Raw genomic sequence first — 27,431 nt, 5'->3', positions numbered from 1 at the left:
CCGTTTGCACATACACGATGGGAATCTCCATTTCCATCACATCCTATATATAATCTATTGAGATCTGGTGACTGTGGAGGTCATTTTTAAACTCATTTTCATTATCAAGAAACCAAGAAAGGATCTGAGCTTTGTCACATGGTGCACTTTCTTGTTGGTAGCAGGTATCAGAAGATACACTGTCATCATAAAGGTTAAGGTGGACGTGGGCAGCCATAATACTCAGGTAGGCTGTGGCATTTAAACAATAATGAGCTGAGAGTGTGCCAAGAAAATATCCCTGACTCCATCACACCTTCACTGCCAGCTTGAACCACTGATACAAGGCAGGATAGACCCATGCTTTTACGTTGATGAGTCAAATTATGACCCTATCATCCGACTGTTGCACCTGAAATTGAGACTCTTCAGACCAAGCGACATTTTTCCAGTCTTCTGTTGTCCAACTTTGGCAATCTTGTGCACATTATAGCCTCAATTTCCTGCACCAGTGTGCTCTTCTGCATAGCTTGGTTGTTACTTCCCAAAGGCTTGAAGCTTTTTTGTCACCCAGAGAACTGCTGCTCACTGGTTGTTTTCTCTTTTCCTGATCATTCTCTGCATGTGGGAAAGTTCAAATAGATCAAAAGTTTCTGAAATACTCAAAAAAATCAAGTTTCTTCCTCATTCTGATGCATGACGTTTAACCGAAGCTTCTTTTGACAGAAGCTTCATGAGAATAAGCAGTGCTCAGTTTAAGGCACATCGTTTACACAAACACAACCTTTGTTTTACCAATGAATGAGCTTGAATCACACCAGTTCACATTTCATCCTTCCCCAGTATAACCTAAGTGACATTTGAGAGTAGGATTGCGCGCCTGGTCAGTTAAGGCACTTCACCTCTTAGGGAGAAACAGTAATTTATCTGGTGCTGTGTTTCGGGCCACCTACCAAATGTCAGGCCAATGGATTACTCATCTGTGTGCTTTTAGTTTACACCAACACACGATGAAAAAACTGCATATTAAGCTGCTAAATGTAATGTATGTAATCTATCTAGCAATGTGAAAAATTCCTTAATTTACAGAACATGCTACATATTAGATACACACTGGCTATTCCACAGTTCTCACCCATGATAGCAAAGACTTCCTGCTCGTGCTTGTTTGGTGTAATTGTGGGTACATTTAATGCTTCAGTGCCTGATGACCTCTGGCAGCAGTTTGACGCATTAAAGCAGAGAAAGTCAATGATGCCTGAAGGTGTGAAGCCATTAAGAGCTGAAAATCAATCCAGTCACAAGGACAGGGACTATTTGCTTTTACCGTTTTCAGTAAACTCTCAGAGAGCTGTATTTTGCTGGGTCATCCTGTTTAAAAAAAACTTCTTGCGTATTTCTACACGAGAAAGCCTATGAAAAAGATAGATTAAGATTAAGTTTATTATAATTTGTGGACATGGGTTTTAAGGGTGGCAGTAAAGAAAGCTAAACTTGGGCTTGTGGACTGTTGCTGCCAGACGTTAACAGCAAGGGGCCCAAAAAATGTGTTCTCCTGTGAGTGCAAGAACCTGAGAAAAATGGATTATCAAACAGTAACACTATTTATTTTAGCTTTAAGTTCAGCCGAACTTCCCTGATTTGGAGCACGAATCTCATTTTGGTTCAAATTAATCTCAAATAGACCAGCACACCATTCAGTAATGGCACATAAAACAGTATCTTCAAATTAAGTGTGAAGAAATTTGCAAAAATGGGATTTCTTAAGAGAAAAAACCACTTGCATTTCCCACATTCAGTCTACTGTCATCAAAAACCAATGCTAAAATGAAACGATTTGGTACAGTCGTTGGTTAAACCAGCTTACGTGGTGGGTCACTGGAAAGGCTGTTAGTAAGAAGCTAGAAAACCTGACAATGATTCAGACCTGAGGCCTGGATAAAATGAGCCCACATCTATTTCTAACAGCGTGCAATACAAATGTTTCCTGGTTAGAAACACAGTAAAAAAAAAACTGTACCCTGCATTTCCACAATTTCCACGCAGTGGGCTAGACTGAACCCTTTGACAGACTAATCATTGTGTTTGACATCCTAGAGTTAGAGAATAAAACTCATTCAGGTGCCTGTGAAGGAGCGATCGAACAATAAAGTGAGTGGTTCTAATAAGTACTGCCACAGAATTTAGTCAAATGAAAGGTGTGAGAGGGCAGAAAAAAGGAGATCAAACTGTAAGGCATGCAGATAAATCCAGAAACATGGATTTACACTTACATGTGACACAATTAATAATATTAATGATATATAAGTCTATGCTTCTACAAAAATTACTATAACTGTCTATTTGCCTTAGACTCGCATATGTTGATTGTTTTATGCTTATGAAGTTTCAGATTTTATGTTGATTTTTGAGTTTTGAGCTTTTAGTCAATATATTGTAGTTATGATTTCTTTTTAGGTCTTTCTAATATTTTAGTGTCTTAAGTTTTGAGTCTTATGTTTTGTCAGTTTAGTTTAGGATTCTTTTTTTAACGTCATATTATTTTAACAATATTTTGCCTCAGTTTTCTTCAGTTTTGGTCTCTGTTTAGTTTTTCTGGATTTCTGAACAACTTTCAAGATGTTTTACTGTTTTCGTGTTAGTTTTTAACCTGTCTGCAGTTACCTACACTATACTGACCACCTCTAGCCGTGCATTTTGGCTCTACAAACATCTGTGAAAGAATGGATCATTCTAAATAGCACGCCAAATTTGAGTGTCGTAGGAAGCTACTTTTGTGACGAGTCAACTTGTTGAATTTCTTCCCTCGCAGATATTCCTTCATCAACTGTAAGTGATATTACGGAAAAGCAGAAGTGTTCAAGAACCACAGGAACTCAATCAGGAAGTGGCAGACCACATAAAGCTACAGAGTGGGGTCAGTGAACTATGAAACATATAGTGCACTAAAGGCGCCCCCGTGCTGCTGACAAGGTAACTGCAGAGTTACATACCACCTCTGGCAGAGAAACAGTGCACTGGGAGCTTCAGGGTGTGGCTTCTACATGTCCAAGCAGCTCCCAGTACTCCATACAGCGTATCAGCTGTCAGTAGGTATACAGTGGATAATAAAGTATTTTTAAATGTTTATTTCTTTGGTCACACTTACATTCTTTAGATCATTAAACAAATGTTAACACTAGACTAAGATAACCTGCGTAAATACAAAATATAAAGGATTATTTAATTTATTAATGGAAACAAAATGCCCTTTATGAGAAAGTAATTGTACCCTAGACCAAATAACTGGTTCTACTCATCCTCAAGCATGTGTGATAACTGGAAATGACACTTTCACATCACTGTGGAGGACTTTTGGCCCACTCTTCTTTACATAATTGCTTTAATTTAGTCAGATTGGAGGGTTTTTGAGAATGAATGGTCTTTTTAGGTCATGCCAAATGATGTCATTTGGACTTAAGTCTGGACTGGACTTTGACTAGGCCACTTCAAAGCCTTCATTTTGTTTTTTTAAGCCATTTAGAAGTGGACTTTGGATGGTTTCCTTGGATTATAGCTCGAGCTTCCGAGCACAATCTCATAACCGGATATTTTACTTCAAACTTTCTGGATGAGTCAGCGATGCGTTTTGCTGAGAAAGTTCACCACTCTTCCATGTTTTATCCATTTGCCATGGAAATGGCTTTGTAACCCTTTCCAGACTGATAGAAGTCAATGACTTTGTTTCTCAGCTGTTTCTTTAGATCGTGGCACCATGAGTTGCTTTTTGAGGTCTTTTAGCCTCCTACACTTTGTCAGACAGGATTTGATTTAAATGATTTTGGGATTTAATCTGGCAGTACTCAGGCCTGGCTGCGGGTACTGAAATTGGACTCATCTTTCCAAAAAATGTGGTTAATCACTGTTAATCCATGATTTAACATGGTTTGCACAGCTTTTTCTTCATCTTAATAAATGAAATCATTATTTAAAAACTATTTTTTGCATTTACTCAAGTTATCTTTGCCTACTATTATAATTTGCTTGATGCTCTGAAAAACATAAGTAAGACTAATAAGCAAAAAAACTAAGAAATCAGGAGGAGGCGGGTGTAGATCCTGTCATCATTTTTCATGCTGTCTGTGGATGTTCCTGTTTCTTCTTGTCAAGGTCATTATAATTAACTAAACCCAAAAACAAAAACTAGGAGTGAAAAACAGATTTTAGTTTAGTCAACTAAAATTTATTTTTCACTCCTAGTTTCACACACTTTCACACAACACAAAAGTAAAATAGAAATACAGAAGAAATATCTTTAGTTTTAAGGTTTTTTTTGGTAAAAAATAAATCATTGACACGTTTATTGAGACATACTATAATAATTAGAAAGACTAAAAGTAACACTGAAACTGTTAATAAAAAACAATAAAAACCAGAAACTCACTCAGTAAACAAACTGAAACTAAACAAAATTAAAAATAAATAAATCTATAATAACTCTGCTTCTTCTGTGTCCTTGCATTTATTCCCTGGCTCTTTGTGTTTATCCTTTTGGATGCTGTCAGTTTCTTGTGTATTCTTACAATTTGGCCTCATCCATCAGCAATTACAAGCCCACTTTTTCCTGTGACAATCGCTTTTTTAAGCATTTTCTGTTTTTCACTGTGTTGTCAGATGTTATTGACTAAATTATTAATTAGCTCTCATTACATATTTTTTTTCCTTTTACATAAAATGACTGAAACAACAGTTGTTCATATCTTTTTGGTCTGTTTCTGTTTTCCACTTGATTTGTTTTTTCCACTCCAGTATTTTTGGACACACATTTTCAGTGACTATCTGCTGTCATGTGAAGCATTTTTACCATCTTCGCCTTCACTTGTCTTTCTATGAGTTATTCCTTTAAAAAAAGCCACACAAAATACATCCCCTTTTCAGTCCAATATCTTTTCCATTAAGTCATTTTCCCCCCTTCCCATCGTTCCCCTTGTCCCCGCACACTCACCCTCTCTCCTGCCGTTCCTCAGGCAGCGCACTTTGGGGATCTGAGTGAGCAGCTGGCAGTCCTCAGCTGGGGGAGGAGAGCAGAGGAGATGGCATTTTATGGTGGAAGGAGAACACACACTGAGAAAAATATTTCTCCTCGCTGCCTCATCTCACACTCTGTCACTCACCCAAACCCACAAGCACACCACGCTGCCACACTTACATGGATTTAGTGCACTTAAACAGACATAAACACAGACAAACAAGGGCATGGTTACGGATACACACCCTCAATAAGCACACTACTCAGTGCTGTGATAAAAGTCACTTAATGCTGCAGTATATGAGCTAAAGACATTCAAACATCCATCGGTGCATCCATTTCACTTAGGCTATAATAATGAGAAACACGTAAACACAAAAAAGTGCACAGGTCAGAGTGTTCAAGCAAAAGAGCTCACTGCATGATTCAATTCAAAATCCTTTTTTCCATAAACAAATCCACCAGCGAGCCAACTTCCATCATCCACTCCATGTTTCTACATGAGCCATAGCTGGCACAGAGCTGCTGTTGTAATGGACATCATTACAAACAACACACAAGCACAGGTACACACATATACACACACACTTGGGAAGATTGGCATTAGCAGCAGAGAGTGTGTGCTTGTGTCTGTGTTTGTGATCTTGCTGAGGGATTGTGGAGAGATCAAGCAGACCCCCTCCCGAGCAGCGATACAACCTTATGCTGACAGAAACGAGCATGACAAGTTGTAATCCTCTGTGATTAAATTTGCTGTGTGTACAAACCTGTTTGTTTGCATGTAGACTGTAGAGTCAGAGGGCGTGTGTGCGTGCATGTGTATGGCTTTAGTGTTGCTCCTAATGGGGGGACAGCTGGTGTGTGTAGAGAAGACTCACAAGACTCGGGCAAGAACAGCAAAAAGTCATAGATCACTCCCACCGAACAGATGTTGTACACTTTTAGCCTGATTGTATAAGCTTGTATGCATGCATGTGAGTGTGTGAAAGCCTGTTTGCATCAGGGAATGTTTTTCCCCCAGACTACACACAAAAAAAATGACAATTTTAAGAGTTTTGTGAGTTATCGTTTTAAACTACAGTATATTATCCTGTTTTTCTGAATTAACAAGATAATCATCTCATCTGTTTCTTTCTGCTGACCCAGTTCAGGGTCACAGACAACATTCACACCTACAGCCAATACAGCCTTTATTTTAGTTAAGCTAACCCATGTATGTCTTTGGACTGTGGGAAGAAGATCGGATACCCGGGGAGAACCCACGTAAACATGGGAAGAACTCCACAAACTCAACCAGCCAGTGGATTCAAACCCAGGACTTTTAGTTTGACTGATTGTGTGAATCTGTTAAGTTTAAACTGAGCTTATCTGAGTCCTGTAAATATTAATTAATCCAGTGTATGCCTGTCTCCATACTGTTGGAGTCACATGCAGGCTTGCAGTAAAGATCACTGTCCTTGATTGAGCACCATGTCCTTGTGATTAAAGCGGGCGAGCCTTAACAGGATTACGCTCGGCCAGGACAATCCCTCCTGCTGCTGCTGGCCGACATCCTCCAACACCGTCACGTCTACTAACAAATCAGCTCACACTCTCACTGCATCGGCTGACTGTCTCTCTAAATTCCACCTGCACACTTGACACAGCAGCCCTGATTTGAATATATTCACTCATTCATCTACATTTTTTCTCGGTGGAGATATTACAACAGAGTGGGAAATAAATCCATGAAGAAAAGCAAAAACGTGCTTATTTTATCATATATGTTGGTAAACTGAACCTTTATGATCAGACAACTGCTGCTCATACAGCAGGACATGTATAATATTGAAGTGGCTGCCGTGAGAGCGTGGAAATCCATGTTTATTTAAGCCTGCAATAACTGATCTGTCACGTGGGACTTGCCAGCTGTGACCAGCTGCTATGACAGCGGTGCGAGTTCATCAAAACACAAAAGTTAACCTCTAACAATGAGCTGAAACCTGCTGTAAAACACTGTAAAGGATTCAGCTTCAGAATGACTATTAGGTAATACATACACTGCAACAATCCCCAGAGTAAAAATGTTGGGTCTAAGTGGTGAGAGATTCTAACTGTACAGAAACTACAGGAAAAAATCTCCTTTACTATCTCACAGAAGTAAAACAAATAAAACTAACAATATTTGAGGAACAAAGCATGCTGTGGACCTTCCTGTTTCAAAACTGTAGCAGCTGTTGTGTTAATTGTCTGAAACTGGTAACAATGGCACCCATTAGAGCGCAGCAACTGGAGAAGTCAGCTAATTGGAGGCTCACTGGTTCACAGTCAGACTGAGTCGAAACTAAAAGCCACAAACTGGAACCAAAGTGTGTTTGAGACTGGTTCACATGATAATTAATACTGGGAATTAAAATCCAAAACAGGGAAGAGATTAAGAGTGTAGCTTAAGAACCCTTTGTTCACTGTGAACCCTGCTGGTACAGCCAAGGTGCAGGTAGACTGGCAGCAGGAGACGAGGGATAAATGAGGCATTAGTGGGCTACAGAGCTCCCGCTGCTCCTGCCACTGAGACACTACTGTTTAGATGTCTGGCCAGCTTTGACACCTCCGAGTACGAATGCACGTGTGAGGGTGTTAGTACACCGTGGATATAGGTCGCCGTGCTGTTCCCACAGACAGAGGATCCATGTGGTGGTAATTACAGAAGGCACTGGCGACATGAGCTCATGAAACTTCTCAGCCCGATGCTGACAAAGGGGAATAATTACTAAAGTGTGGTTATCCGATAATTCCACAGCCACATAAACCACATCAGCCACTTTTTACGGTGATATTAAACCAACTCAACTCAAAATTTTCAAAATGAATGAATTAAACTGATTCTGCTAGTTCTCTTTCCAGGCTGTTACTCGTGTGTTTCTCCAGCTCACTTCTGCTACAGCTGTTGTTTACGTTCACATTTTTTCATATTTGCCTCAGACATATAAAAAGCAGCCACCTGTCATTAAGTTTCTGATTTCCTGTGAGCATTACAAACCTAAAAGGCCGCTCGTTTCTTCTGAAATTATTCCCTCCTACAATTTTCCAGTAATTTGGATTCCCGACTGGTTGGTATTTTCATCACACACGCTGATACATGCTTAACTGCCTTCCGGCATCAAAGTCAGGATTTTAGAAATATAAGAAGGAAAAGTAAAAAAAAAAGGGAATATAAGAACTAGTCCATTTAAAGTTTACCATTTACTTTACACTGTCTTCCTTCTGTAATCTCTCCTGACGTCCTCTGTACATATTGATGATTTGAACCAAAATCATTTGAATTAATTCAGACCTACTAACACTGATTTACAGTTCAAGTATTATACAATTTGGTACATCTCAGCTTTTTCTCCTTGTTTTCCTTTATTTTGAAAACCAGGTTCCCACTGAGACAGTAGACGATCAGATGAAGGGCCTGATGCATCTCTTGTGTGCTACGTCAGGTCTTTGCAGGCCTTTTGTCCTCCACTTGTCCAGTTTCCTCACTTTTTATGGACACTCTGCACGGCAACCCCTGAGGCTACCAAAGCAAAAACACTGTATTATGCAGTCAGATTTTACAACGTCTGACTGTGTTTGCATGTCTTGAAACGTTTTTCACAGCAGCTTTCACAGGGAAGGCGAACTATAGAATTATAATTCATGCCGGTCAGTGTTTCCGTGAAAGTAGCTTCAAAGTTACTCCACATAAACAAGTAAATGAATAAATTAAGAAAAATCGAAATAATAATGTGCACCATTAGTCCAAATATAAAATCTAAGTTCTCAGAAACAAGCACAGTACAGAATCTTTGAGCAAATTTAGCTTTCATATTTTATTAATATTTATTTCCATTTTCAGTTTCTTTGTTTTGTTTGCTTCAAATTATTTTTTTACAGTTTTCTTTTTTGGGGTAGGTGGGTGGGGGTTGCCATGGAGACAGCAGAAACAAGCCGTAAACTCAGAATTAACATACTTTTTTAACAGTTTTCTATTTTGTACATACAAAAGGCACAGAGCAACATCTATTCAGCATTCATCTGAAGCCTTTCTGAGCAGCAGTTCAGATACAAAAAGAACAAAACTCACGGTCAGAGCTGAAGTCATCTATCAGGATTATTTCTTGAATCAATGATGGCGGACTTCGCATCAGGACACTGAGCGGGAAAAGAAAATAAGATAAGATAAGATAAGCTAAGACTTGATCCCATGGCAGGGAAATTTGTGCTGTGATAGAAGAAGATTAGAGCAAGCACACAAGTTGGTGTCATTTCTCCTGTCTAATTTGGCCACTTGCGTCATTACCTTTTAATGGTGCGAAGAAGAGTAGAGCGGGCCTCGTTGTGAAAGGTTATGACGATACTTGTGGAGGGAAGGTCTGTGTCATAAGTCAGAGCTGCACACCTGCACGGAGGGGTGAGAAGGTCACACGTGGTAACTCATACAAACCTGGACGTCTTGTATTCACGCACACACATGCTGGACACAGTTTCAGACACATGCGATTGGCCGAGCTGCCCCGCAGAGTCGTCTCTGCATTGTTGCTGTAGTGACATAGAAATATCCAGTTGCCCAGCAACATTCGCACAGATATCTGACCCTCAGTTTTAATCTGCTACCTGTTGCTGGGCGCATTGAGCCTAGGTTATAAGGTATGAAATTCAAATATCATACACCACAACGAAACAGGAAAATAAAGGCAACAATATACATTCACTAAGGAGTCATTATTACAAGATTAACAATCACTGCACGATTGCAGCGTTTGTTTAATTAGTAAGTCGTACGGGTATGTTCACATATTAGACGTGCTGCCATTTGATATAATTACATATGAGACTTTGATGTAATTTTGTAATGAAAAAGAAATCAATATAATAGGAACAGAAAATTAAACTGGGAAAATGATAGCATGCGGAACCATTATCAGAAATAAAATGAAACATTTTTAAAAAAATAGTTTGGATGTTCTCAAATGTTACAATCCTCGTGAGAACCCTCTGAGGTAAAAACAGTTTGCACCAATGACTTTCGAAAACATTCATTGGTTTGTACAGTGATGTGCTGTAAAAGCTGTCACAATGTATCATCAAGTCCTATTACCTTCTTGTAGCATGCTGTCAACGTATAGAAATTTAAAACGAGGGCTAAAATACCTTAGCAACCCGTGAGAGTGGTCAGAGACTCACTGGAATATCCATATGTCATATTCAAATATTTAAATTTGGAAGTGTGAAGATTTTCTATTCCACTTATGCTGTGGTTCGCAGTGTTTGTGGGACAAGAACAGCACTTGGGTTTTATTTAGCACTATTTAGCCATCGTGATCAAGACTCCTGTAGGGATTATTCTCAAAGGAAATTCTCTGGCCAGTGATTATTTTTAGTGTTTTTTAAACGTTGAATACAGCAGAATTTCTGAAATCACAAGAAGTATGGAGGGCAGAGACAAAAGCTTGAATTTTTTCATAGTTAAAATAGACGTTTTGAGTGAATTTCTCCACTTTAGTAGGATTTTACATGATTTCACAGGTCAAAGCCTCTTAGGCCGGCTGTCCCTTTCTAACAAAGGTTTAAACAGTAGGTGGGTAAAGACTGTCTGCTCACATAGAAAACCAAGAACCTGTTCAACATAAGAAGTGCATCTTTAAAGATATGTATCTAAAATACTGAAAAAATATTTTAAATAATAAGCTAATTGTTGGTAAATAAACAGCTGGCAGTATTATACTATACAGCTCATACTGTTTAGAGGTTATATTTTCTCCACCAACACTCTAAACAGCAGTTTCATCCAGTGAAACTAGCTTTCACGAGTTTACTGTAATTTAACAGGAGAATCACTTGTTTAATTATATATTATATAATTATACATATGCATGTATAATAACCTTTTACCTGCTTTCAGCCGAGCTCACACTTTGTTTATTGCCTATTGTCCTCTTCTGTTTATGACCCGCTTGTGTTGTTTCCTGCAATTTTATGCCTCAGCGTAACAGTGAACAGAACGCGGCTTTAAAAAGGAGCAACCTGCTCTGCATAAATAAAGGTTGAATAAAAAAAGAACTTTCAGTTGGCAGCCATTTAGCTGCATTTTCCAGTTATAGAAGAAGCCCAACAATCACGGATAAGTGGATTTTAGAGCAATCTGGATAAAAAACAAAACTCAAAAGAGGGAAAATATCTTCTGAGAAAAACTAAAGCTTTGTTTTACTTCAACTCAAATTGTATCTTTAAACATGACGCTGCAAACGAAAACTGGAGGAGACATTATGCACACTGAGAAAAAGGTTCCTTAGAGCCGCGAGTTAAAATGCAAACCTGTATGACCTGCTTTTGTAGCAGTGCTTGTAGTGACCACTCCACTTTAAAAAGAAATTCGAAACATTCTAAGTTACTGAGTGCACTAAAACCCAAGGCCTCTAAACTAAGCAAAGAAAATGTGTTGGAAGATTCATTCTTGATCTTTTGATCTTTAACACAGCAGAAGGCAAAAAGTTTCAACACAAGGTCCAATGTCTTCAGCAAAACAATAAATCTGATCTTTCTTTCTTTTCTTTTCTTTTTTGCCAAAAAAAGGTTTAAGTTCACGTCATGATCTGAATCACAGCAGTTTACGTTAAACGCTGCACGTCTGACGACGAACTCCCAACATCAAATCAGCTTATTAGACAGATCTTTTGCACAGCTCATACAAGATTAGTCCCCGATCCACTTGTGCAGATCAGAGGAGGCAGACAGTACCTGGACTAACCCCGCTCACCTGTAGTGTCGAGTGTCTCGTATGGCTCGCTCGCTGCCCAGCCGGTCGCTCTCCTGCAAGTTGAAGGCATGGTCCTTGTACGGGTCGTCGCCTGGTTTCAGCTGCTTTGCTGCTAAGTAAGCCTTCTCATCGAAGCTGCCCAGCAGCTGGCCCTGCTGCTCGGCCCGAGGGGGCTGGGTCACCTGCACAAAATGATGAAAGCTGGATTCAAATGCTAAGAAAAACAAGGATTGTTGTGAATGACTGATACTCAAAAGTGTGCACGAGTGTGATTTAAATTATATACACACACAAAACTCTCTTGCTGTCACTCAGGCATACACAGGTGATTTTGACTGTCAACACTCCACTCGCTCAGTGCCTTTTATCAACAATCAGCACCTATAATTCCTGTGAAAGTGACACACAAAGGGAACTGTCTGTCTTAACAAACTCTACAAGACACCAATCTGCCTTTGGGAATAATTTGGGATCCAGTATCCTCCTCAAGATAAGAGAAAAAACAACTCTGACATCTCTGAAGATTAAAAACAGCTCATCTGATATTTGTAAGCCCTTACACTCTGCTAACTAAACATCTCACAATCTTGTTTTTTTTAAATGTGACTTTGTAATATCTGTTCAGGGACATCCCCCCAAAAACCCTCTTGGCAATCTCTGGTATATTTCCTGCCATAATTTAAAAAATAAATAAATTGCTTTAACTTTTAATCCAATGTGAAGAAAAGTACGAGCCAAGTGATTAAAATGTAAATGCTATTTTCTTATTCAGGTCATCGTGTCAGTGCTAACAGGGCAAAACGGGATGGGCACTCATCAAATCGGAATACATAGTCTATAAATCCTCAGTAATTAATGGTTTTTCCCCGCAAGGAGCTTTAACACTCTCTGGCAGCCTGGGTGAGTGGGAGGTTAAAATAGCTGATGAATACATAAAGGGAGCTGAGAGCAGCCCTCATTAGAGATGCAACGACAAAATGGACAGAGACAGAAAGGCAGCGGTTTTGTACTGCGCCGCTTTATTAAAGGTCGGTGTAAGCAGGGGGATTTAGAGAAAGCTCCTGAAGAGGTTCAGGTAAGACTGACCTCATTTTCAGTCACCCCAGAGGAGCAGTATGACCCCGCAAGCCTCAAGGATTCATGCTCAAATATATCTGCGCTGCACAGCTAGAGAGAAAGCCAGCTGAAGGGCACACTTACTATAGCAGCGAGACCTCTAGTTTTAAGGCTGTAATGTATATTTTTCAACAGTGGACCAGGTGATGATAAAGCTCAAAATCTGACTGTTCAGTTTACCGCCTTTTAGCTCATTGTTTTGGTTTTTATTTGGTGGTTAATGGTGGGAATTCGAGGAGCAGCAGCCTTATTACATCAGCAACATGAAACAAACTAAACAAATTGCATCCAGCAGGTGAAAATAATCACGCTGACATTATTCAGAATCAATGCTAATGTCACTTAATGCCTGGTGGAGGAATCTGTGCATGTGGGATTAAATTGGGCCAGCTAGCAGCTAGTACATACATTAGCTCATGAACTTGAGCTCTTTAGACTTCTTGGAATTTCTTTAAAAACTACACTAATTTATTTTGACAAGTGCATACAGTGGTGACAGCATATTTCTGATAGATCAGCACAAAATACGGGTTTATGTTATTGAAATAACAGCAAAATGCTGCCTGAATTTGCAACGTTTAGACATTACAGCTTACATAATATATAAAATAGGTCTAAATTCTAGTCTATAAGTTTACTCATTATATTTTATATGATAGTCATTTTTTTATCTTTCAGAGAATTGCTGAGTTATGATGTTTTTTCTACAAAAGAAAAACAAAAATCAAAAATACGTAAAATACTAAGTCTCATTCTCTTGTATATACCAAATTGAAAGCTGTAATCATGAACTGAGTACAAAATTTAATGAAATCCACTTCAATCAATTGATCATTAAAGTGATAACCAAGCTGTTTGAACTCACTCTATGTAAATACATTTCACTGATAAGGACATATAATTTTCTATCTTTTTTACATCTACTTGCTAATTAGATGTAGATAGATTTCTAATAAAATTACTCGTCTGTATGCAAAACAGGATTAATCCTAATCCTAATTTCAGAAGCCATTTACAGATGGCAGGAGTATTTGAGGAAAACACCAAACAAAGCCCGGCAGCTTTAGCTTTGAAACAGTAACAGCTTCAACAAATCTAATCTGTTTGGCTCGATCGATTGGCAAACCAGATTAACTGCAGCCAATTACAGAAAAATTTAAATTTAAATTTCTTTGGCTGTTATTGTAACATTTTCTAGCCCTGTAACCTGATGCTTGTTACACAGAGAAATACATGAGAATTTATTTAGCTATTATTTATTTTTACGTATTTGATTGATGTTGAGCAAATTGAAATCAATTTTTCCAGGATGACAAAAACCAAACATAAATCCAATAAAATACCCAACTGAATGACATTTAAACTGAAATTAGATGTGTTTTTCATATAATTTAATCAAGGTTGATTAAGTATACCAGATTCATTTAGATGAAAATATAGAGGTGTGATAATTTATTTATTTATTTATTTATTTATTTATTTAGGATAGTGCATGTTAATGAACATAAATGTAAAAAAAAAAAATTACATGAATGTAAACATACCAGATTATAGCCAAGGGCTAATTTCCATCTGTTGTCCTTAAGCATAAAAAAATAGACATAATAATTCATAAAAATTCATCGTTCATTCATAATAAAAACTCCATCACCAAACTTACACATACACACCATTCTGTTCCCAAATAAAACATTAAAACTATACAACTCATACATGATCACACACTTGATTTGTTTTGAATTATGCTCATTCAGCAGATTCTGGTAAATTTACAATCATTTTAAACAAGAACAGTTCTGGCTTTTTAGAGCTAAGGTACTAAGGCCCAAACTGTTATCATTTGTGAATGTAAACAAACTGTCCATTAGCAGTCTCTAAATCATCTCGGAGGGGACACAATCGGGGCTACGGGCCTATATTTATCACTGCTATTAATTTATCTTTTCAGGCTGGAGCCAAGCCTGAGATAACAGAGTCAGGCCATGGACTAGAAAATCTGCAAAACAAGTGGGATAGCTTAATAAGTATATGTTGCATGTGAAATTCATTATTATGTTAAGTTCTTCTACCATAACGTGATATTTTGACTGTTTTTTATCTTCGCGTTGTTCTGATTTCTTTCCAAAATCCCTTGGTTATCTGTAAATATCATCATGACTAAATATTAAAAGCTACAAAAAATGGTACAGAGAGGATATTAAGATATAAATAACAGAAGGCGCTTTGAGGCTCGGTCCACTGAATTAAACATGGGCTTAGTCTGGAAGATGAACACATGTCCGCTCTTTCAGGCTGAGTTAAAAGACTCAACAAGTCACATACAAGTGCAATCTGCCTGACTGCCCGGAGACGCAGCCCTGCTGTGGCTGTGGTAACAGATGAGTCCACAGAACATCTATGTAGGTGTGTGTACTAATTTGAATATATTTTATTTCACCCCATGTGTGAAGCACTTTGTGTATTTTTAAAAGTGCTACGTAAATGAAATTATTATTATTACTGTCAAGCTAGTTTTCATCATCAGCAAAACTGGTTCTTTTCTCTAAAGAGTATTTTTGGTCATTTAAAAAAGCAGACTTGCACATTTGGTATACGTTTGGAGACTGACATCTAACAGGGATTCATTTAAAATGAAAAGACACAATGCCAGGGGAAGGTAGTTTCAGGTCGAGCAAGACAGATACGTCCATAAACACTCTGTGAACAACAGCAATGAGCCACCTACATATTAGGCCTAGACCCTGCTCTGCAACTTTACATGGTCTGCCTCCTTTAGTAATAATACCACTTACAGTTGATCTTGGAATATCTAGGAGAAAGAAATTTCACAGTCCGACTTATTATAACAGTGGTTTTGTATGACAGCACCACACTCAGACTCAGTCAGCTCTTTAGAACGAGCCAGTCTTTCACAAATGTTTGTAAAGGCTACGTGCTTAAATTTATACGCCTGTGGCAATGGGACTGAACACACCTGAGTTCAAAGACTAAGAGGTGTGGCCCAACACTTTCATCCATATAGCTAATGTGTATTGATATGCAAATTTTCTTTTCAGAGAAAGATGGGTGGGTAAATTTAGAAATTATATCCCAGTGTAGGTGTCGGCTTATCGAGGATTCTATAAGAACACATGAGTTTGGAATAATTATAGAGCTGTTTCTGCTTTAGTCATTTCATCTTATTTGGGTTAAGTCAGTCAGGAAAGAAATATGCTCTGCATTTCTTTAGGACATACCAGGATCGAACAGGGTTTATACTACAGGCAATCGAATTTAAACAAACCACGCACACTTTGCAGATTAGATGGGTTTTGGAGTTAAAACTCTTGATAAATAAGAAAAAAAAACATTTTCTTGGAATGCTGCTTATTTTTGCAATGTTTATCCGGGTTTTAAAAGCTTTTGTGTTTGTGTAGTGGAAGTTGCCAAACTACAAAGCATTAGTTGAGCTTTGTACTCTCACAAAGTCTTCAAGTTATGTATGCATCACTGTAATGGAATATGTAGTTAATCCTAGCTCAGACGAGATTGTTAACAGCACAGTTCTCTCATGAAGTGTATGTCAGAAATAATGTTTGACAAAAAAAAAAAAAGTCTGGGCACCCAGACCAGCAGTCTGAGCCGGTTCCAGGTACTGACAACTTCTTATTATCAAATCATACATTAATAATGTTAGTAACCAAAAAAAAAAAAAATTAGTAGGGGGGACACGTGTTGCAAGAAAAATGACAAAGTAATTGGCTGATGTGGCTCTGCGATGACATGATATGAGGGGAGCTGTGCAGGTCGGCGAGGCTGTCAGTTAGTGTGAACTCTAAAATCAAATTAGACGATGAAAAATGCTCGTGCACTTGGTTACTGTAGCAAAACAAAAGCAATTCTGGGAAACTGGAGGCTCAGTGGGAGAAATATGGAGGAAAAAAGTGGAGACAGTGCCGACAGCTTTCAAAGATGATGTATTAGTGATTCAAAAGCATTTAATGAACATAAGTGACAAAAAAGAGAGGCCTAAGAGGACGGAAGGAGGAGAGAATGACAAGAAAGAAGGATGGAAAGAAAGAAATTGTTAAGGAGGGAATACATGAAAAAGAAATAGATAGATGGTGGAAAAAAATAGATAACTTATGAAGAAGATAAAATAAAGATACAAAGGAAATAAGGAAAGAATAAAGAATGAGAGGAGAGATTGGGCAATAAAGGGAAAGACAAAGTGAAAAGAAAGGAAGGGAAAAAATAAACAATTGGAAAGTCTGTAAGAAAGAAAGAAAGAAAGAAAGAAAGCCTTCCTCTGTACCAGCCTGCTCTTGTTGAACCGTGGGACCCTGCTGTGCCGAGCTGGCAGCCTGTGAGCTTCAGGTCAGATTACCAGGACAAACTACAACTAGAAAATCTCAGTTTGGTGATAAAGGTGAACGACCCCGCTGAGCAAATCAAAGATTACAAACAGTAAAGGCTTCACTTTCAAAACTAAAGCATACAGACCAAAGAACAATCTGATTAGAAGTGAGGTCTGTTTATGGTTCAGCAGCAGTTTGCAGTTTATGGCATCAGCTTGTAAACTGTGACGGGGACATGATACACCTCGCTCTCCTCTGACTGCAGTCACACTGAGGGTTTTTTAAACTGATTCCATATTTGTTTGTGTGCATCCTCCGATCATCGCCATACTCTTGGCCAGTGCTCACACACTAATGCAAACCACAGCTTCCTCTCTTCTGCTCCAGAGGGCCTGCCTGCATAGATGCCACAACAACCCCACTGCTTGGTATTTGCCCCTGAATTAATAAATCCTGCGAACAACGCTTTAACAATTTGGCTGCTGCTGGAGTGAAACGCTTTGACATGTTGGCACACAACCCCAGCCACATCTGAGGCAATTTTATTGGTCTAGTAAATTGTGAAAGAGGCTCGAGTGTGCAGTATTTCCACATCAGTCCCTGTCTCCTTAAAACTGAACTGGATACACACACTTAAGTGATTTTTATATTTGCTTACTGGGTGGTAGTGGCATAGATATCTGAGGGAAAGTGCTTGGTTATGCCTTTGCCCTAAAAATATTCTATTAAGATTCACTTTTACTTTAAATTTTACACATAATCTCTTATTGTTTAAGCAAAAACCTTTCCACCTTCTGACAAGATTAAAAGGAGCTTTTAGTCATTTATATTGAGTCAATGACCTGTCAGTTATTCCCAGGATACCAGATTATTTTTCTGCACTGCACTAAAAGCACAAGCTACAGGTCTTGTATCTCTTCACACTAAATGCAATAGAAAGCCTGCAGCCCGACTAGACTGGATATTCTAATCTGAGCTGGCATGTAGCCAGTTCCAGCTCTATACTGTTCAGATCGTGTCTGTAGGCTGTGTTGCAACCTGGTGGCTACTAAAAGTCAAGCCTGACGACCACCACACCTACAGTCTCGGTATTTTTCCTCCTTCCCTCAGGCAACAACAGGCGAATACAGACATGACCTGACTGAAACAGGCCCTTTAATGACAGAATGCCCGACCTGGGAGTCCGTGTTTTTCACCTCACATTTGCAATCCGGGAAAGGTCGCAGCATAATGTGGTTTACTAGGCGTTTGCGCACGACGCACGAGACTTACGGAAAGCCTCTTACGGGTACTTGAGGTTCCCTGGCGTCGGGTGTGCAGCTCAGAAAGGCGGGGAAACGCAACAAAATAGGGCTGCACGGCAGGCTGTAGATTGCTCTGCAGGTTGCGTGCACCTGACGAGGTTGAAGTCGGCGCTCAAGCCTGCAGCCTACACGTCCAGTCAAACTGTGACACTTACAGCTGTGCAGCACCACCTCCACCTCCATCCTCATCATCCCTGGGTTCGCGCACACACATGCACATCAACATGCAGCACACACTCTCCTGCAGCTCGGCGCCTCCAGCAACAGAGCCGCTCTCATCCCCCCTTTCCTCTTTATCCCTCACAGCCGTGCTCACTCACTATCAGCGGGATGGTCCTGTCATCCCGGTGAATCTCCAGTCGACCGGGGATCACCTTCTGCCCGTGGCCCCTGCCGCGAGTCTGCGAAGCCGAGGACGACGGCGACGACTGGGGCTTGTTGTCCTGCCACAGGTAATAAAACGTCCCTAAGATCCATGCAACGGTCAGAATCGCGATGGCGTTGGCCCGTATCCTTCGCATGGTGAGCCCATACGGAGGGCTCCGCAGCCTGGCAGGTTCAGGTCCGTGCGCCGTGGAAGGTACAGCCTCCCACGCCGGTGATGGGTCGAACCGCAGCGCAGACAGACAGCCTCTCTGTCTCTGCGCGTACAGCCGCTTCTACCGGAGCGATGCCTCTCTGCTGGGATTTGCGCACTGACAGAGCCACGGTCCTAGCGCCGAGTCATATCATCTCCCCACTCTCAAACACTCGCGCGCTCACGCACGCTCACGCGTTATCCATCCGCTGGCTGTGATGAGGAGAGCGCGTCCAATCTACGACGAGCAGCTGACACGCAAGCTTGGGTGCAGATCATTGGGGGAAACAAAGGAAAGACTCAGATGAGAGATCTTCACTTCTGGCTCTTTCAAGCTTTAATTCGCGGTGATCTTTTAGTTTTTACTCCCTTTGCGCGTCACTGAAGCAACGCTGGTTGGTTTTACCTACATGAACATCACCTCTTTCCCTTTAAACCCAAAAGCAGCTCCCCTTGTTTGTATAATAGCCAAAGCATTAAGGGTGTAGGGAAGCTAAGTCGACCTCCACCCAATGCTTTAGAACGGCATTTGGAACAGATTTGAGGAGCTGTGTCTTTGTGCTTCGAGTTTCCGAAGGTAGTTTTTAGAGGCAAATATTTTACTTTTAGCCTTTAAAGTTGATTCGTTTAAATAACACGAGGCATTTTTGGAGGTTCAGCATCCTGAAGAAGAAAATCAGAGGTGAAATAGGAAATGTTGGGCTGTAACTAAATGTGTTTATGAGTCTTTATTACAATACAAAAATAATTAATAGGGGGAAAATGCTCATCACATTCACAGAAATGTTTGGATGTCTTTTTCTTATTCTGTTTATAGTATTATAAAACGAAGAAAAACAGCAAGTTTCGTTTTATAAAAACCTACAAATGAGCAATTCATTTGCATTATTTAATTCATCTACCAATCAATAAACCGATTTTTAAAGCTGGGGTAAGTTGGGTTTTAAGAGGAAAATCAATAATAACCTTTCAGCTTATTATAATTCAGCAGTCTGAGAGAGAACTGGGCTGCTTTACCTCAGTGGGCTTTCAGGCTTTTATGACAGGAGACTTTGGCCAATCAGTGCTCTTTTAAAATCTCCCATTCAGACATTTTCAGGATAAAACAAAACTCTTATTATAACAAAGTGGGGTTGAGCAATAGTTAAGCAGTGGGTTTTCATCTGGTCCCCTTTACTTGCTATTTTTCAGCAGATGAGAAGCACATGCAAATGACCATCTGGTGGGCATTGCTTAGAACAAAGATGGAAGAGCTGTAGGAGAAGCCGCAGTTGTGTTTTTGTCTTTTTTCCACATCTCCGTCTCCACGTCACTTTGCATCACTTCAGTCCAATCCAGGTTTATTTATACAGGGCCAATTCCCAACAACAGTCGCCTGAAAGTGATTTATACTATAAAGACCCTACTGTATTTGAGGAAAATCCCTGCACTTAAACAATCCTCTGTGAGCCAACACTTTGCGACGACGGGAAGGAAAAAAATCTCTTTTAACAGGAGGCATGCTGCTATATAAACACAGCGACTGAAAAGTGCTCAGTGTGTCATATGACATCCTGCAGCAGCCTGAACCTATGACATCATAATTAACTGATTGTTCAGGGTCACTTAATCCTGGTTTAAGCTTTATCAAAAAGGAAAGTTTTGAGTCCAATCTTAAACATATCTCTATTTAGCTGTGTATGTGTGATTGCACTGTCTCTTATGGGTCCAACACTCATGACAAATGGCAACTTATTGATCAAGCATGGTGTCCAACCATGCAGATAATTAGGTTTTGTCCCTGCAATTTATAATGGAGGTCAGTGTAGTTTAATCTGTGGTGTGCAAAGCATGAAAAAAAAACGTCACCTTCTTCTATTCCAGCAACAGTGGTTCTCTTATTTCTTAATTTGCAAATGTAATTGGATTAGTTTCTTATGCACAGAGATATGAATCAAAACTGAAATGAAATGCTGGCCAAATAAAACCAGAACCGAACCAGCTACACATAATGAGAAAAAATTCATTCACTTAAATATATTGACCCTTTTAATTTCTTCAGTACAACATCTGCTTCATGCTGAATCTAAATAAAACCTGCTGCAACATTTTTCCTCATTGCACAGGTAGGCTCATTAGTCTACCTATGCATTTTAAATAACGCTTCTAAATTTGGAGCCTCCAGCTCTCGCCGAGTAAATTAAGCAATGCAGCTAAACCGATCACGAAGACAAAGGAAGACTTTGTAGCAGCATGAATATTTAACTCTTGGTTTGCACAGATGACCTTTGCAACTATGACATATTCTGTGTGCGAATAAATCAGAGGCGTACGAAAAAGTCAGAATACATTAGCCTGAGAGGACCCCTCTCCAAAATCCGTAACAACCTTTAAACGGCCTCAGACACCAGAGAAGAAATCAGAGCAGCGCTATAACACCCCAGAGGCATAACAGAGCTGTGGAGGCTGAAATTTCTCATCTTATTCCCTCTCTGCTACAAGAAACAGAAAAAACAGCCCACAATATGAGCTCATCCAGCCCCACCTAACAGAAAATGCTATGTGTGCGACGTCCTCACAAAGCTAGGCCCACCGCTACAACATTGGGAATCAGGAATGCCGAGTTTTCCTTGACAGAAGAAGATAAAGAAATGTGATCCAGCAACGGTGGAGGGAAGGCAACGAGGAGCAAAATGAAATCAATAACTGGAACACAAACCCGTCTGCAGCTGTGCACTGTTATGTTTTTAATTGCTGATGCATTCAAGCAATTATTTTGTGATGAAGCACGCTCAGAAATGCCAACAGGCTTACTTTTCTCTGTTATTTCTGGTGTTTAATAGAACCACTTTCTAATGAGTTTATAACTCCTGTGGCTTTAAATTTCTAAAAAGCTAATTACATGCTTTTTGCATCAGTTATAAGCGTGGGTGAGAGCTTGTAAAAAAAAAAAAAAAAAAAAAAGAACTCCCTTTACCACTATGGTGTATGGTCATTCCACGAGGAACACAGACAGTTGGTTGCACTAATTAACATAAGGTATCTTTGGACCGTGGGTGGATGCCAGAATACCAGGGCAGCCACAGGGAAAGCTTGCAAACACCAAACAGAAAGGCCTCAGTCGGGAGGTGGAATCAAACCCAGAACTTTTTTCCTGTGAGGCTGAATCAAATTATTAAGTATTTATCAACAGATCATCATATACAAATGCACAATCATGAAAGGATAAATGCTAAACAAAGGATTTGCAACCTGGCAACCCAAACCTGGTTGTTATTGAAGAGAAAGCATGCAAGGTCAAATTAAAGTTGACGTATCATAACAAAATAACAGCAGGTCACTGAGTAATCCCATAAAGCTACTTTTGGCTGCTCCCTTATTCACAAGGGGTCACCACAGTGGGCAGCTCCGCATGTCTGGTTTTCACGCCGGATGCCCTTCCTGATGCAACCCCGAAGGGATTTGTGTCTCTCCCAGGATCACCCCGGGGATCTTTTGGTTGTAAACATGCCAACCGCTACACTACGAAGCCAGTTACAGCATACAGTAAGAGACTGGCAGCAGTCTCAACCAGTAGCCATCATAGGCCCCTTATTTTCTTCCGAGTGTCTTTTTCATTATTTATTCCCTCTCTTCCATCCCTTCACTGAGAGACCCATCAGGCAGCGAGCTCTGCCCTGCATCCAGGCTGAGTATATAGAAAGGGAAGGTCACAGGGGTCAGAGCCACATCTGGCTCAAGGCTGGGAGATATTTGTCTTCATTCGTACAGACAGGGCTGCGCCTCTCGCGGCTCTGCTGTCACAGTTATCTTTGGGAAAGACAGTGACACCCCAAAGCAGGGAGGGAAAAGTCTCTACACATTGAGACAAGGAGAGGATAAAAGAAGATAAACACACACAGCAGCCATGGTGAGGTGTTGGTACTGCCAGCTTAGCTGGGAACACCGCACACTCTAACGTCTCATGGAATTTTCTTCTTACATGGGGCCTGGCAATCAAGCTCTTAACAGGCCTTTTAAAGGTGCAGACAGGGAACCCTGGTTGCATGGGGGGCTGACAGCAGAGCAAACCTACTGCTAAAGTCAATATTGTCTCTCCTGAGATGTCTGGAAAGACAAAGCTCCACATTCCCACAACACAATCAAGCCTGCAAGGACTCTGCTGTTTCCTAAAATCTCTACTAGCTGGAAGGTTTCCATACCGATTATGACCTCTGACCTCTTTGTCCTTGAGGAGGTTTAACAGAGTATTGCATGATGGTTGTCACACAAAACATATTTTGCATCACACTTTGCAGTGTGTTCTGTATGTGTGTTTATTGCAAACACAGCTACAGACTGTCACCAGCACTTTTAGTTCCGGTGAGAAACACTGTCGGCATTTCAACACACTTTGCCAGACACCCCCCCCCCCCCCCCCTCCAAAAAAAAAAAAAAACCAAAAAACAAGCCTCTATGGAATTCCTCTATAATAATAGTGGAAACTCAGCCCACTCGACTGCCTCTCGGCTGTATCCGGTGATCATCGAGCTCTAAGAAATACAAGTTTAATCTTGCGTGATGTGTGTGTCTGTGCTTGTGTATATATTATGCAAATACAAAGTGTCAGAACACAAAGACAAAGCAGGAATTTATGCGAGCATCTGTCCTGATGCATATGGAGCAGGGTTTCAGCTTCTGGTGCTTCACTGAAGGCCAGAGGGGACTTTACCGAGTCTGCTCTGTATAACTGGAGTATTTTTACACCAGGCCACGTAAAATGCATCTTTTAAGCCTAACTCAGGGTGGCAGGTCTTGTTTAGCACTTTCACCTCAGACCAAGAGGGTGACTGGTTTGCTCCTGATGGCCTGGTGGAGCTTCTTGTGTGGATATTGTCGACTCTCGGTTCTCTGTTTCCTCTCCAAGTCCAAAGACATATATGTTAGGTTACTCTGTGACTCTAAATTGTCTATAGTGAGCGTAAAGTAACTGGCAAACTGTCTAGGGTGCACCTTACCTCTCACCCTATGACAGCTGGGATAGCTCCAGCACCCTTACAAGCATGGAAATGTTAAGCAATTTTTTAAAAAAAAATAGAAGGGTAGTATAAGAAGCACTCCTTTTAGGCTTTAGAGGAGTATCTAAAACTGAAAGATTGCAGACTTAACTGTGCATTCAGCAAAGTCTTCAAACATCCATAGATACTTCCGAGACCTCTGAGCGCACACCTAATAATTAAATGACAAAAATTTCTGGCTTTACAAGGTAATGGTTCCAGGATTATACATGTCTCAGTGACAGTAGTTTTACAGCAAGACTCAGCTGAGAAATGAACTAATTTGTTTTATTGCTGAGAAAGGAGAAAGTCACAGTTTCCCTTCTCTTGTATATAAAGCTCGAGCCATGCGTGTGAAGTGTAGTTTGCCATAAAGTCTGCAACGGTTAGAGAAAGAACAAGCCCAGCTCTATTCAAGGACAAAGGTAAGGTTAATCGTTTAACAAATCACACCTTGGTTTACACATTTGTCTGATATTAAAAGTTCCCCGATTTGAGATATGGAGAAGACACTATTATGAATTATGTCAGGAAGGGTGGTGTGCTGACCCTTTGTGAATAAGCGAGCAGCTGAAAGGAGCTTTTAGCTTGCAGAATCCACCTTATAGTTCCTCTAAAGCTCACTGATAATAAGATTTTGCGTTTGGCTGGTTAATATTTAGAAAAACTGCTCAAAAATATAGCACAGCTGGGCTAGCTGTTTTCCACTCTTTAGTCTTTGTGCTAAGCTGATTGCACAGCCCCAAGTTTGAGATTGAAAGCTTGTTCTCGACTGAAAGTTAAAAAGAAGAACAATGAATTTCAAGTCTCAAGTCTGAGCAGTTAATTAAAAGTCCATCTGCTATAAAGAGCTTCATCTTCCAAACGGCTCTTCTCTCAAGGCCTTTCAGGTGCTCCAGTTTTGTTTAACTCTTCGGTTTTCAGTTCATTTCCATCCATCCATCCATTCGCTTCCGCTTATCCTTTTCAGGGTCGCAGGGGGCGCTGGAGCCTATCCCAGCTGTCATAGGGCAAGAGGCGGGGTACACCCTGGACAGGTCGCCAGTCTGTCGCAGGGCCAACACACAGGGACAGACAACCATTCACGCTCACTTTCATTCGCACATTCACACCTAGTGACAATTTTGATTATCCAATTAACCTATCCCCACATTCAGTTTAATTTCTATAGCACCAAATCACAACAGCAGTCACCTCACTGTGCTTTATACTGTAAGGTAATGACCCTGAAATAATACAGAGAAAATCCCAACAATCAAATGACCCTCTATGAGCAAGCACTTGGAAAAAGTGGGAAGGTAAACCTCCCATTTAACAGGAAGAAGCCTCCAGCAGAAGAGGTACCATTCTACTTTTAACTATTCTGTTAACCACAAGTAAGGTAGCAGTCTGAGAGCAAAGTGCTCTACTGGGGTGAAATGACGTCTTCAAGATAAGATGATGCCTGATTATTCAAGACCTTATTTGTAAGGAGAAAGACTTTTAACACTGATTCTGGATTTAACCTGGAGCCAATGAAGAGAAGCCAGTATGGGAGAAACATGCTCTCTCTTTTCAGTCTTAGGTCCAGCAGGATAGCTACATGGAGAGCTTCAGTGGACAGTGTTGCATTTACTCAACATTTAAATTAATGTTGAGTAATAATAAGAATCCAGTATGGGAAAAGATAATTAAAATCAGTTTAGTTCAGTGATGAAGAGTAAACCTTTGATTTTCGAGTTTGAGGAAACCCAGCAGTCTGACTTAAAGCCTACAGATGCCTGACCTCAAGATAGACTGTATATATCCCAGAAAATCAAACCCAAAACCCTAAAGCACCCAGCTCAGAGTTTCTTTCCTTATGATGGAGTCCCTCTGCTACCGTACCAACTATCCTTACAACAGTTTTCTTAATCAGCCATTCGATGAGAGCAGATGCAGCTACTTTCCAAGCAGTGACGTCTGATGGAACAAAGCATCATTTGTGTTACTTTAATGCAAGTCACATCAGACGGGTGGAGCTCCAGGATACGGAGACTTGTGAGCAGGAAAGTACACTGACCTGATGTGCACACGTTGTTAGACTGTATTACTTAAAGGTTATGTGAGCTACACCCCAACTAAACACATATTTGAAACACAATAAAGCTAACAATCATATCGTACACCACTCAACTCCTGCTGTAGTTTAGCAGCCAGTCCATGGTGCTTTGAGCCAGCAGAGCACTTCTACAACCACCAAAATGTAAGTGTCAGTATTTTGTATGCAGGGTGGGTGCATTTGGGATTCACCGAAGAAGTAGCCATGGTAGATGACAGAGGCTGAAAATGTTAATTAATCCAACAGCCGATATGGTATTTTATTACAAGCTTAAACTTTTTAAAGCTGGGAATCACAAAACCTTTTAATAACCTGGTTTTAAAAGGTCTTGTCTGAAAAAGAAATGTCTCTACCAAATGGTAGTTAAAACACGAAAGCCAGCGTCAAAACATGTTGGGTTTATCCATGGGGGGGATAAAAATGCCTGTACAAAACTTAATAGCAATTAAGTTACTGACATATTTAAATCTGAGACAAGCCTGTGCACCACGGTCCTAAAATCACTCGTCATATCTACACATTCAAGTCTTCCAAAAAAACCAAGAAGGTATTTTCTCTGTGCCAGCTGCGAAGAAAGTAAAGCAGATGTGGACTGGTTTAAACTGGGCACACAGCTTCCAACTGGAACATCTTTTCCATTCCCACGCTGCTGCAGCATTCCAAGACATGACACCATCCCAGCGCTGGTGTTATAAGCGCTCTTCATTTTTACAGTAGATTATTAGGGGCCAACGGGACAATACGGTGCTGCTGGATGCAGAAGACACACTTTTAAAAAAAGACAGAGCTACATTTTGGAGATTACTGAATTATTCAGTGCTTCTCTCAGCCTCACAGACACTGCTGTTTTCAAAGTCGCTGGGGACCTGCGTACTATGATGTCGGAGCTCTCCATATGCTCCAGTGATGCTTCTATCAGCCAAACATATTCTGCTGGTTTGGGCCCTGTTCTCAAGCTGGATCCTGTCTCCCTGCCCAGACGAGGAAGTCATCAGGATCCATCCAAGGGCCCGATGTAGAAAGCAGTTGGCAGACTTCACTGTTAGTGTGTGAGACTTACGGCGTTGCTGAGCAGTCGGGCTGTTGTGATTCTGTTACTCCAGCTGGCTTGGCTCAGTTTAGGAAGTCCATTAGCAGGACAAGTTACAGTGTGAGTATTCTCCGGTGCCCCGGCTCTGAGGATAATGGGCTTATCTGGGAAAGGACTTCCAGATGAGATGTGGATGGCTGACTGTTCGCAAACAGATAGGGA

The 27,431-nt window shown here is 40.4% G+C and overlaps 1 protein-coding gene across 1 annotated transcript in view; it reads right to left on the bottom strand.

Annotated features, from left to right (window-relative positions):
- The window catches only part of galnt16 (UDP-N-acetyl-alpha-D-galactosamine:polypeptide N-acetylgalactosaminyltransferase 16), a 38,649-nt gene extending 19,309 nt beyond the window's left edge, over positions 1 to 19,340 (bottom strand). The window contains exons 1-5 of the mRNA XM_005946918.3: positions 18,828 to 19,340; positions 11,751 to 11,932; positions 9,294 to 9,392; positions 9,078 to 9,145; positions 4,964 to 5,029 (exon numbers count right to left, since the gene is read on the bottom strand). Coding sequence (XP_005946980.1) covers positions 4,964 to 5,029; positions 9,078 to 9,145; positions 9,294 to 9,392; positions 11,751 to 11,932; positions 18,828 to 19,028 — 616 coding nt within the window. The 5' untranslated portion in view covers positions 19,029 to 19,340. The remainder of the gene's footprint in view (positions 1 to 4,963; positions 5,030 to 9,077; positions 9,146 to 9,293; positions 9,393 to 11,750; positions 11,933 to 18,827) is intronic.
- Between the last annotated feature and the right edge of the window lie 8,091 nt (positions 19,341 to 27,431).

This window comes from Haplochromis burtoni, unplaced genomic scaffold (assembly GCF_018398535.1).
Source record: "Haplochromis burtoni strain Fernald_Lab_line unplaced genomic scaffold, NCSU_Asbu1 Contig_393, whole genome shotgun sequence".
Taxonomy (NCBI): domain Eukaryota; kingdom Metazoa; phylum Chordata; class Actinopteri; order Cichliformes; family Cichlidae; genus Haplochromis; species Haplochromis burtoni.
Note: the sequence above shows the minus strand (reverse complement) of the source record. Positions and strands in the feature narration are given on the sequence as shown.